General features: G+C 47.8%; 1 protein-coding gene across 14 annotated transcripts in view; it reads left to right on the top strand.

Moving 5' to 3' along the window:
* The window catches only part of mark2b (MAP/microtubule affinity-regulating kinase 2b), a 35,615-nt gene extending 23,891 nt beyond the window's left edge, over positions 1 to 11,724 (top strand). For 5 of the 14 annotated variants that reach the window (XM_076170800.1, XM_076170810.1, XM_076170803.1 and 2 more), the window contains exons 16-21: positions 533 to 682; positions 2,524 to 2,790; positions 4,934 to 4,960; positions 7,759 to 7,797; positions 8,487 to 8,593; positions 8,682 to 11,724. In XM_076170800.1, the coding sequence (XP_076026915.1) occupies positions 533 to 682; positions 2,524 to 2,790; positions 4,934 to 4,960; positions 7,759 to 7,797; positions 8,487 to 8,593; positions 8,682 to 9,031 (940 nt within the window). In that variant the 3' untranslated portion in view covers positions 9,032 to 11,724. The remainder of the gene's footprint in view (positions 1 to 532; positions 683 to 2,523; positions 2,791 to 4,933; positions 4,961 to 7,758; positions 7,798 to 8,486; positions 8,594 to 8,681) is intronic. The other 9 variants (XM_076170812.1, XM_076170814.1, XM_076170813.1 and 6 more) reach the window with 6 other exon arrangements.
* The last annotated feature ends 1,336 nt before the right edge of the window (positions 11,725 to 13,060 follow it).

Raw genomic sequence — 13,060 nt, forward strand, 5'->3', positions numbered from 1 at the left:
TTGGAGTCTTTTGTACACCAGATAAGAGACGTTGTTATTTAGCTCCAGATAGAGTTTAGATGATGTGTCTTATAAACTGGGATGGTGTGTGTGAACAGACAGACAGACAGACAGACAGACAGACAGACAGGCCTTTTCCTCTCTGTCTCCGTCCGTATTTGTGTTTGTCTGTTCTCTGTGCGTTTTCTCCCTCTCTTTGTCTCCACTTCCTCTTGTCTTCCTCCTGTCTTTGTTTTCTCTCTGCTCCTCTCTTCCTCCTCCTCCCCCCTCCCCCCTCCCTTACTGAGTTTGAGAAGTGCCGCTTCTAACCATGCTCCACTTCACCTCCCTACCCACCCACCTTCAAAAAAACCCTGCCCGGTGTGTGTGTGTGTGTGTGTGTGTGTGTGTTTCTTTTGGGTCACATGTGTGTGTCTGCATGTATATGTATCTATACATATACATATCTGTATGTATATATTTGTGTGTGTTTGTTTGTGTGTGTGTGTCGGGCGGGGCACTCCTCCTGTCTCCCCCCTCCACCCACCCTCAGCCTAAACACTCCGGGCTCCCGCGCCTCCACTGCCTCTGCCGCTGCTGTGCTCTCCTCCTCCTCCTCCTCTTCCTCGCGCCCCCGTCACCACAAGTCACTGTCCTCCTCCAATCATCCATGCCCCTCTGACCTGCACGCACCGCGGCCCAGGCAAGTCTCTCACTCACTCACTCACTCACTCACTCACTCACTCACTCACTGTCTCTCTCTCTCTCACACACACACACACACTCCTCTCACACACAGTCATTCAGAAGGAGGCATACGCACAGCTCCCTGTGTGTGTGTGTGTGTGTGTGTGTGTGCCTCTTCACTCAACACAGTTCATCTGCCTACTTCTCTCAAGAATTGGATGAAGACAAAGACAAAGGGGAAAGATAAAGATGGGATGAAGGACTTTGTTGCCTCACTTCACTCACAGAGTCCCGACTTTGTGCCAAACATTCTGCTTTAGACTTGAGCTGTTTGTTCATAACCCCACATACGTCCTTAAACTCATTCATTTGTCCATCGGGTTGTATGTTTGTTTATTTGACACATGCTGCACTGCACAGGTAACACACACACACACACACACACGAAAACAAATCAGATAAATGTCCTGATCCCTTTTATACTTCCTTTACATCCTGATGTTGTACTGCTCAGATGAGTAAGTGACTTTTCTGTGAGACTCTTCTGAAGTGAAAGTTAAGGAGAAGTTAAGGGGCATGATCTGGTAAAATTATACACTTGTGATCCTTCTTGAGGGTGCATAGCATGGCTATACAGCTCCACACACAAGCAGTTTAACTCTATACCAGAAATAAATTCCTTGATGTCTTTTTTTTTGTGGCGAGCCAGAAGCAGCAACCAAAGTTATTTTTATCTGCAGATTAGTGTGGCAGCAAAAAACCTGACTACAAGAAGCTGACCAGTTTCAAAGCAACGAAGCTGCAGTTTTATATATACAGTGGATCACTATAACAATTTTAAAACCTGCTGTCTCAGACCTCGGCAGTTACTTAGCAACAGTAGCCAAGGAGGATTGTGAAGCTGGGAGAAACGAGATGAGCGGGTTTCTCCTTGATACCGCCTGTCTTCAAGTGGAAGTAAAGGAGTCGGTAACGCCTGGGAGAGGCCTGGTTACTGTGCTGCGTCCTGCTGAGGGGGAGGGGCTTAATGTTGTCCTCCTGATTCCCCCCGACACTCCTGTTTGACAAATATCCCGCACAGATACAGAAAAGGGAATCAGTATACCTCTTTGGGCTTTGAGGTGAATATTTCTGATGTTTTTGTCCTCCCAAAGTAATGGTACGCTCCAGAAAGCCAGCCCTGTGTTGACGTTGGTAGGAAGGTCCTGTCTCTGGATTTTCTGTACTGCAAAATGTCAGGATGATTGAATAAGAGGTTTAGTTTGTCTTTTGTGTGCCTCTGTTGGCTCTGTGTGTGTACTTGTTGTCTTTTATTGTCGTATTGACGAGGACACTCCGCTCCTTGCTGGTGACACTGCTGTGTCGCAATCTGGGATGGAAAGCTTGTGAATGTCCTCAGCTACACTTCCTCCTGTCTGTTTCACCGTCTGAGGGTGAACAGATGTGCATATAGTTTTTTATTCTCATTTGCACGCATCGTTAGTTTGATTTGTGTTTGTGCTCTTGTCTGTTTTGGTTATTTGCATTTGTCTGCCGGTGACGGACTGTAGCATGGAGGGTGCATGTGTGGGTCTGTATTGTTTGACCTCATCTGACCTTTTGAATCAGCCTGGTTAGAAGGAAGTGATTGTCTTCTTTGTTGGTCTAACCTGATGTTTTCCTCTCCCCTTCCTCCTCATCTCCCACCCTGAACTTCTCATTTGCCCCTCCCTCTCTGCTTCTCTTCCCACACACCTTTTCAATCTGTCTAATCTTTTTCTGTACCTTTCCTCCCTATCCATGGCCACCTCTCTGCTCTCACATCCTCCTCTGGTTTGTCCTTTTCTTCTTCTCTCCCTTTCCCCCTCCCTCCTGCAGCGCCCCTGCTCAGCGGGCACCTGGAGCCTCACCATCTGCCCACAACATAAGCAGCGCCGCTGTGACAGACCGCACCACCTTCTCCCGAGGGGTCGCCATCCGCAGCACGTTCCACGCAGGCCAGCAACGGGGTGCCAGGGACCAGCAGGGCTCCGCCTACTCTGGCGGGCCCGCATCCCCGTCTCTGTCACACGGCAACAGCCAGGCTCGGAGGACGCACGGCGCCACAGGCATTTTCAGCAAGTTCACTTCCAAGTTTGTGCGCAGGTGAGTGATCGTAAAGGATAAACAAAAGACCGTTGGAAAATGGAAAGCGTGAACTGGTTTGTGTTGGATAGACGGCATAGAATGACGCACAGGGGGGGAGAAAGTTTGTATTTTAGAGGAAGAGCCAATGTGAAACGAGACAAAGATATTACTCACAACATGCCGGCCCTACAGAGCAAAGAGGTTGATAGTTTGAAACTTTAAAGCAGCTACTATACTTTGTAGCACCAGCCCTGCTAAAGTGATCTGTGAGAAGTGAGGGCTCAGTTTAAAATAAGTAGGTTTGCATTACAGCTCATTTCATGTGCTCATTATCTCTGAGCGATGAGTCGCCGTGCGTCTATGTCATCATTGGTTTCCTGCGTTTCCTCGGAGGGTCCGAACGTCTCATCCCTGTCACTACGCTCACCAAACTCCTGCTGATCTGTAACTCTGGTGAGACTAGAAAGGGAGAGGAAGGGAACAGCTGTGTCTTCTCTGTAATTTAGTTGGGAGCAGCGGTGATTGAGGAGTAATTTTGGTTTTGGCTCCACATCCGGCCTGGTTTCCATCCCAGTCTTTGTCTCGGCACAGACGCTGCTCTCCTGCTTGGAATCGCAGCTAAACCTTCATTTTAATCCTTTTAATTTGATACATTTTCACATAAAGTTGTAGGTATTGATAAACAAATCCCCTCCAGATCTTCATTGGTAGTTGGTTGCACAGATCTGCCAGCAGAGTTTAGCCTCTGACTGATGAATGTTGACGTTTCCTGATGATGCAGCAACATCATCAGGAAAGCATGAGGAGGTTATTGCACAATTACTTTGCAGTGTTCAGTAAGAATTCCATTATCTATCGCTTATGAAAAATAATGAAGTTGTAGTCAATAAAGTTCTTGACAGATTGGATGAGAGGGACAGGAAGTGAGGGTTTAGAGGGAGGCAGTGATTTAAAGAGACAGAGAGAGTGGAAGGACGGGAGGAAGTGAGAGTGCAGGCCAGGTGAAGATCTTCACTCCTGTGTCGTCAACCAACCCTTGGAGAGGCATTATGAATACAAGTGTGTGTGAGAGAGGGAGAAAGAGATGAGGTGTCCCCTTTTTCCTGTGTTTCCCCATGGGAATGTTTGTGTTGTTGTATGTAGTTGATTCTGTGACTAAGAGACAGAAAGTGGTGTGTGTGTGTGTGTGTGTGTGTGTGTGTGTGTGTGTGTGTGTGTGTGTGTGTGTGTGTGTGTGTGTGTGTGTGTGTGTGTGTGTGTGTGTGTGTGTGTGTGTGTGTGTGTGTGTGTGTGTGTGTGTGTGTGTGTGTGTGTGTGTGTGTGTGTGTGGAAGAGGCGGCGGTACAGCTACTCTCCAGGCCTCCCACTCAGAGATACTGTAGCTCCGTGGCGACAGTATCCATGGTTACACTGGAGATATCACTTTTCCCTCTACTATTAATAACGCTAGTGGGGACACCTTCACACACACATACATACAATCCTGGCTTGCTGGAAGGAAGTAGAAGTGGGGGAGACAGATATTGTGTTGCGTTTGTACAGTTTTCCTAAATACACACTCGCATACACACACACACTCACACACACACAAACTGTAAAGCTGGTTCCTTAACGTCTCGTATAACCTCAGCACAGCAACGGCACAGCAGTGACGTTCCTCTGTCCTTCAAACATGTTGGTGTGTTTGAATGAAATGCACTGGGTGTGTGTGTGTGAGGAAGGAAGGAAGAGATTAAGTTTCTCATCCCGGAACTCGAGCGCAGGACTCTTTGAATTGTGTTTGTGTGTTTGTGTGCGTCCGTCTCCTTTTTAACACATTTGAAGATTTAAACTCACAAACACTTTTTTGTTTCCCAGGATGACTATTTCTCTTGCAGGGACCCATCTGTGTGTGTGGGAGAGCTGCGTCTGAAGTTGGGTGGGTGGTGGGGGGGGGGGGGGTTATGGAAGTCTGACCCAAATCCTGTTACTAAACATCTTTGAAAGGATTGATGTGTATTCCTGTTCCTCATGTAACCGTCTTCATCAGATTGAAGCGTCAGACGCTGCAGTGTCACATGTTCTCCCTCTTGATTGTGAGGCCAGCGTGTTTATAAATCTATACGTTTATACATCCGTTTTTTTTCTCTTTTCTTTCTGTATCCCTCTTTTGTTTTTGTAGAAATCTGTCGTTCAGGTTTCCGAGAAGGTAGGCAACATCCCCAACGTTAAATTTAACCCTTTGATACATCCGTATACTCTCTCTTCATATATATTTGACATATATATATATTTATATATATTTCCTCCCTTTTTTGGTGTTTCGTGCAGCTTTTTGTTGAAATCTTCCCCTTTTGCCTTGAGCCCTATCTTTTCCTTTTTTTTTTTTTCTGTGGTCAGCCCTTTTTTTGAGCCTTCTGGTTTTGAGTGCCGTGTTTTGGCCATTTTTTTTCTTATTTTTTGATATTATTTGACTAACTACCTCTCACTCACCCAGCCACTGACTCACTCACTCACTCACTCACTCACTCATGATGCGGCACAATAACAGCTCACCCCTTCTCTCCATCCCTCCATTAATCCCAGCCTTCCTCCCTCCCACCCACCCATCGTCATCCTCATCCTCCTCCTCCTCACCCTCATCCATCCAGCTCCATTTATTCACCAGGTGTGTTAGAGCTCATCTTCCTCTCCGTGCCCCAGATTGAGTTTGTCTTAATGGCACAATCCATCATCCAACACATTTCCCCATCATAACATTTCCCTCCTCTCAGCTGCAGGTTGTGTTTTCGACTCTTTCCAGTGTAGATCTCTCTCCAAATCCTCTATATTAGTTTGCAAATGAATAACTGATGTAGAAGAAGGTGAACCCTCAGCTTGCACACTAATACATAATAAAGCCTTAGACGTCTGCTGTGTCAGGCGCTTCCCTCAGGCGTCATTATCATCTCAGGATCGTTGTCACCTCGCCCAGGATTGTGTAACCACGCTAACCATTATCCCGGCCCAACGCCACCTACCAAGCCCTGCACACCATCAACCATCTCACCTTTCTGGTTTCTTCTGTTGAGTTTGTCGGAGCATTATTTCAGTAGACAAATGACTTTGAAGTTGCGGTTTGAGTTCCTGGTGGATTTGAAGGGCAGAAGTCCCTGGTCAGGAGTTGTGGATGGCGTCACGGGGGAGGAGAGGACACAGGAGGGAGGAGAGGATACAGGAGGGAGGAGAGGATACAGGAGGGATGGGGCCGCACTCTTTCTGGAGGCTGCACTCTTTTCTTTCATGGCTCACTTTCCCACTCTGGCACTCTGGCTCTCTAACAGCAGCAGCAGCAACACAACTGGATGGCTTTGACCCATTCTGGCGGGAACAGACCTTAATACACACACACACACACACCAATGAATCATGCTGACATACCAAAGTGGTTTCAAACACAAGTTGTCTCTCTCTCTCACACACACACACACACACACATCCACCATGATGCGCTGGCTGCCTCTCACCAGCAGGTAGAGCAGTCTTCCTGTTTAGACGGGATCGCTGCTCCACCTGGTGGCTCTAACACGGTACTCCATCTCAGGATCATGTGCTCACACTCCACTGTTACAGAAACACACAATAGAAGATACAATGACATTGATCTGTTCTATATGAATAGATTCTATAGATAACAGCACAGAGAGTTTACTGCCCCATGAAGAAATGAAGAAGACATTGACCTATAGCTTATTGTTGTGGGAGTAGAGTAAAGATGTTATTGGTGGTAAATCTTAACTCCTTTGTTTTGTTGTCATCACGGTGCTCAGCCCTGCAGTCAGTCAGTCAGTCAGTCAGTCAGTCAGACTCCGGGCCCCATTTTGCATCCCCGTGCTTTACAAGTCCATTTTGCTTGGACATGCAAAATGGCTCAAGTGATGACAGTTGTTTAACCCCTTCACCCCCCTCACATTATGTCATCATTATTCATGTATCACATCTCTAACCATGTTTCTATTGCAGGTTTCATTTTTACCGGGGCAAAGCTTTTTCTTTTTTCTTTAGTGGAATGACTTTAAGGAAATGAGAGATGCCCACTTTGTGTTGTTTGTCCCCCCCCCCCACCCCCAGTGTCTGCATGTGAGCGCTGCTGTCCTCGTCTCAGTCTGTGTCTGTCTGTCTGTCTGTCTGTCTGCCTCTCCCATGTGTCAGCTTCAGTCTCGTGTGCCGGTGTGAGAGAATGTCACCGCTTCTCTGTCTGTGTGTTTATGTTCCATGCTGTTCAGTGTTCTGAGAGTGAGCAGAAGTGTGTGTGTGTGTGTGTGTGTGTGTGTGTGTGTGTGTGTGTGTGTGTGTGTGTGTGTGTGTGTGTGTGTGTGCGCGCGTATGTATGTGTGTGTGTGTGTGTGTGCAGGTCCAGTGTTACTAATAAAAGGTTTCAAACACACTGGTGGGGTTTGTTAATGCGCCTAACCTCCTTCAGCCACAGGCCCCGCCCTCACCACGCTGACCATTCTGATCCAAACCCTCCCATCCCTGTCCGCCTCATGACATCATCCCACCCAGGCCCAACTCATCTGTCAGCCGTTCCATTTTGTCCCCCGTCTCGTCCCATCCGGTTCCCAAACTGCTTGATTACATTTTAATCCTTTAACATTTCCAATTTTTTTATGTAACTTTGGAAGTCCCAGAACATTTCATTTGTGTGTTCCAAGTGGGTCCACACTCCCATCATGTGTCATCTTTGCTCTGAATTGGTTGAGCGAGCAGAGCAGTCCCTCCCTCTAATCTAATCTGTCCCTCGGCCCTGAAACTCATTGGATTCCTTTTTTCTAAATGAGTGACGGCTAAAGTTGAGGGATCCCCGTGCTTGGATGGGAGCGGTCAAGCAGGTGCGGGGGGGCGTGGCTTCATAATGCGCCCTGAGCTGATCTGAAGGTTTTCTGTGTGTGTGTGTGTGGAGTAAACATGTTGAACCCCACCGACCTCTGGAAAACAAAAACTAAACTTGTGTTGATTTTTCTCGAGGAGTCCGTATGAGGGAGAGGGTCGGGATGAGGGGAGCAGGTGAGAAACAGAAACAGAGCGGGAAAACCCTGATTCTCCCAAACGTCGCCTGCCAATCATTAGACTGGACCCAATCAGTAGCTGATCTCTGAGCCGTGCTTGTTGTGAATGGCTGGGAGAGGGTCAAAGCTTGGATGTAATTGGTTGGTGATGGTGATCGTGTCTTTAGTCTTAACCAATCGGGGGATAGGAGATTTAGACGGGAGCTGAATGACAAAGAAGCATCCCAGTGAATGAGTGAGTGTGTGTAGGTTTGCCCTGCATGGTGGCGTGTGTGTGTGCGCGCCTGGGTGTGAGGGGTTAAAAAAAATCTTCCGGTACCCAAATGTGTGTTTGTGTGCAAGTACACATCGCACACACAGACATTTGCACGCACCTTAGCACTCTAAAGATTATACACACCGATGTGCACACACACAAACACACACTGGGGTACTTAAACATTTGCTCTTTGTCTTCATTCATCTCCACAACCTCATCATCTTCCTCCTCCTCCTCTCCAATTCTTCCTGTTTTTCATTTCTGCTTTTTGTATGAATTTAAATTTCCTTTCTAAATCCTCTTCTTTCTTCCTCTCTCCCTTCCACTCCTCTTTTCTTTGTCTCCTCCTCCTCCTCTCCCTCGGCTCTTGCCCCTGCCTCTCTCTCCCCTCTTCTCTCCCTCTCTCACCCTTCCATCCCTCCATCCAGGTCCATGCTGAGCAGCACAGTGGACAAGTCAGACAAGACGTCTGGCAGCGTTCTTACCTCTTCCAACAACGACGAGAACAACTCCTCCCCAGGATCCGGTAACACAGGTGCGCTGGGTTCAACGATGACATCCAGGATGAGCTTAACCCCGCCCCCCCCTGCCTTCTCATCTCTCCTCCTTCTCCTCCTCCCCAGGTGGCACCGGCACACCTCCTGCCATCGCCAGCCAGAAGGAGGCGGCCAAGCCTCGCTCCCTGCGCTTCACCTGGTCGATGAAGACCACGTCCTCCATGGAGCCCATGGAGATGATGCGCGAGATCCGCAAGGTGCTCGACTCCAACAGCTGCGAGTACGAGCTGCGCGAGCGCTACATGCTGCTCTGCGTGTCGGGCAACCCGGCGCGCGACGACTTCGTCCAGTGGGAGATGGAGGTGTGCAAGCTGCCGCGCCTCTCCCTCAACGGCGTGCGCTTCAAGCGGATCTCGGGCACGTCCATCGCCTTCAAGAACATTGCGTCAAAGATAGCCAACGAGCTCAAACTGTGAGTGGGCGCGGAGGAGAGACGAGGTCGTGAGGTGAGGGCGGGGTGAGAGCGGCAGGGGGCGTGGTCAGTGGGCGGGGTTACAGGGGGATCATACTGTAGTGAGCAAGGTAAGGAGGTAAGATGTTTAAAAAAAAAAAAGCCAGGTCTGAAGCGAGGCTCCGTCCTCTGAGACTAGGAAACACTTCCTTTAGATGTTTATGTTCTTTAAGTTCAGAGGCTCGGCTTCCTCCTGAATTGTGAAGTACTTCACGATCTGAGACCGGGTCCTCTCTCTCTCTCTCGCTCTCTCGCCCGCCCTCTGAGGTTTTTGTCACACGTTCTACTTAGACGTTCCACTCTGCATGTCCGATCTGCTCTGGCTGTGTTCAGGACACACACACACACACACACACACACACACACACACACACACACACACACACACACACACACACACACACACACACACACACACACACACACACACACACACACACACACACACACACACACACACACACACACACACACACACACACACACACTTTGACCACTCCTGCCACCTCCTGCTATTTATTCAGTTTCTCTGCACAGCTCTGACGGCTCGGGCAAACGATGTGAAAGTCTGGGGATGGGTGGGTTAGATGGTGGAGACGGAGGACAGTGGATGAAGCCTGAGATGACCTTTGACCCTGCGTCCCGACCTCTGAGGTGATGATGATTCAGAGGAAGTTCTGGTTGGAACCCAGGGCCTTGTTTTGCTGGTAAACTCCTCCCCCTGGTGTTTGGGTTCATGTGGAGGTCGTTTGTTCTTTTGAAAGCCCGTTGGCTCTCTTCCAAACCTGAATGTGACTGGACTCTGGTCCTTGGAAACCCACTATCTCTCTCTCTCACACACACACACACACACACACACTCGATATGGATTCAGACGGGGGAACGAACGCTCCGGAAAAATACTTGTCTAGTCGTTTCTGGAGTCGCCGGTGAACGGACCGACTCTGCCAAGCCGCCTGGCCGCGCCCCCTGCACCCCCACTCCCCTCCCCTACTGAGACGAACTTGAAATCCATGTGTTGATCCCCCACACAGACGCACATACACACACTCCACCAACCCCCCCCCCCTTCCTCTCCTCTCCAAACTGAACTCGGCACAAACACATCCATCTCTCAGCCCCGCCCCCCTCCTTTCTTTACAGTTTCACTTTCTCCCAGTGGCCCCGCCCCCTTTCACCCCCCCTCACATCCTGTCCCAGTCGGGCTCCATCTTGTCCTCTTGGACGCCTTCGGGCCGCGCTGGTTGTTTTTATTTGTTATTTTTTTTTAATATTTGGTTCTTCCTCTTTTAACGCTGGTTGCTTTTTAAAACAAGTTGTGCACTGGAAAAGAGGGATGTAGGAAAAGGGGAGGGAGGGGGGGAGGAGGGGTGAGAGGATGGAGCGGTGGATGGATTTAACTTTGCCTTTCTTTGAAGAATAGTTTTGGGGTTTGTTTTGTTTGTCAGCACATAAATGATCGTTTTCTCTTCCAATGTTGGTTTTTGTAATGTTTTGGTTTTTTGTTTGGCAATCATGCCTTCATCCACAGAATGTCAACCCCACACACACACACACACACACTTCCTCCCACTCAGTCGCCACATCTCCTCCCTCACGTGTTCCCAAAGAGCAAACACACACACACACACACACACACACACACAGGCGGTATGGTTGGATCATGTATCAGTGCGTGTGTGTGAGTGAATTACTGATCACTGGAAAAACACAAAAAAGAATCGACGATGACGACGAATGGTGAATAAATTTCTCTTCTGCTTTTGATTTGATTGATAATATATTTTTGTGTCTTTGAGAAGTTTTCTGGGTTTGTACAGAGTTTGGATCGGGGGGGAGGGAGGGGGGGGCTGTGTCGCATCATATCATTGCTGCCTTTTGGTGTCGTGCACCTTTGAGACACATACACACATATGACTCGTCTTTTATTGGAACACACACACACACACACAGACACCAGTGCAGGAATGATCGATGTATTTAAAGATGTTGGTGGTGGGGACGACTACTGCTGTTCATTTTGATTTGATGCCATGTTTGTGTTTTTGTAACGGCCTTACTGGTCCAGAATGGCTTGAAACGGAGAGAGAGAGAGGGGGAGAGAGAGAGAGAGAGAGAGAGAGAACCCATAGTGGCCTAAAGCTAGAGACTTACTCTTTTATCTGGGCAGCATCACCCTCAAACTGAAAGGCTGCGTCCGGTATAAGAGCCCATGTTGACGTATGAAACGCCCTCCCTCCCCCTCTCTCTCTCTCTCTCGCTCTCTCTCACTCAAGCACCACCCGGCGGCGGAAGAGACACAATGTTACCAACCCACAGAATTAGAACGCGGTGACACACACACACACACACACACACACACACAGGGGTGAGAGAAAGGGGCCGGTCTGCTGCGTCAGCCCGCTCGTATCTAACTGAACACTTTACTTTCTCTCTTATCACGGCGCCACGCTGTCGTTTAGTTTCTCCTCTTCAGTTTGGATCATGTCCCATTTGTTTTTGTTTCCTTTTCAAAGTTGATCATTGTATTAAGGTGCTGGGTATTGGATTCTAATTATTATTCTGGCTGTTGCTGTTATATTCTCTCTCTTTTCAGGGTTGATTTTATTTGACATTATTTCATTTTACATTGCTGTAATTTACATTGATTTTAAATGTGTTTTTTGAGCAAAAGTGTAACTGTAGTGGTGGGTTTGGGCTCGGGAGCGGTGATCAACTCCTGACAAAATGTATTATTTGTTTGTTTTTTTGTGCAAAGACGAAATGATGGAAAATTACAATGATAGTAATAAAAAAACAATGATATTAAAAAGAACTGCTTGTGCTTTAAGCCGATATGACGCAGGGCCAGCAACTCTAGTGTGTGTGTGTGTTTGAGATGGCTGTGACGGTGCAATGAACCGTTTCAGCTTTTATCAGCTTCAGTTTGTCTGCAGTGAGCTCTGATTGGACAAGCGGCCTGTGATTCCAAAGCCTGGATGAAATGAAATGAATCATCTGAACTGTCAGCCAAAACATTAGTACCTGCACTCTGCATGGCATTGCTGCAGCACTCACACTCAAACTTAAAGTGGTCTATAACTTGAGATATTTCCCAATCTAATGTCCGTCAGGTGCCACTGTAGGGAGGAGGTGCCTTGCTCCAGGGACTCAAGTCCCCTGGTCGCTGGTCCGACCATGAGGTGAAGGTCGGGGGAGCGGATTTAAATACTGCTGAGCCGCCTGACAGCAGAGTTGCGGTTTGATGTCTGAATTACGTCACTTTGACCACTTGACGCTCCTGAATTCATTAATATTTGTGTGTGTGTTTTTGTTTTGTTTAAGTGTGTTTAATCCAAGGTTTAGGACCAGTATTACTCAATGAAACCATTAAGTTACTTGCATATCTCACCACCTGTGTCTGAGTGTTACATGAAGAGGCCGTGCTTGAGGAGATGGAAGTGGAGGAGGAGGATGAGAGGATTTTGACAACTGATGACATCAATCAATCTGTCAGCACTGTGAGCAGTTGTGATGTGAGCACATTTTACTGAAGCAAAGGGTTCGCCCCTCTGGTGCTGCAGATGTTGGGGGTGTGAACAGGAACGTTTTTATTTTGCTGATATTTCTGTTCAGTCGAGTCCCAAGCATCTGCTCAAATATGGCAACAGCTGTACATCTGGAAAGGAACTATTAAACTAGTAAATATGAAGTGTCTGTGCCTCCTGATGAGGCTGCCACATACTGCCCCCTGGTGGACATGTAGTCATAGTCAACAATGTAGAACCAAGACATTTATTATAAATGGCTGTTTACTACATTTAAGGCTTTAAGTTTTTATAATGTACTGTAAATTCAGTATTGTCTTAATTTTAGAGCTGGAGAGGGCCGGGCCTGTTGGACCCGACTTGACCAGTCCAGTCCGGGCCCACATGAGCTCACACTTGCCATTGCAGTTTGATGAAAACTTCCTTGACCTCAGATTATTTTATTTCTTTATTCTAAAAAACATTTC

The sequence above is a fragment of the Genypterus blacodes genome, unplaced genomic scaffold, assembly GCF_046128005.1.
Source record: "Genypterus blacodes isolate CSIRO-AG114 ecotype Tasmania unplaced genomic scaffold, CSIRO-AGI_Gbla_v1 ptg000232l_1, whole genome shotgun sequence".
Classification (NCBI taxonomy): domain Eukaryota; kingdom Metazoa; phylum Chordata; class Actinopteri; order Ophidiiformes; family Ophidiidae; genus Genypterus; species Genypterus blacodes.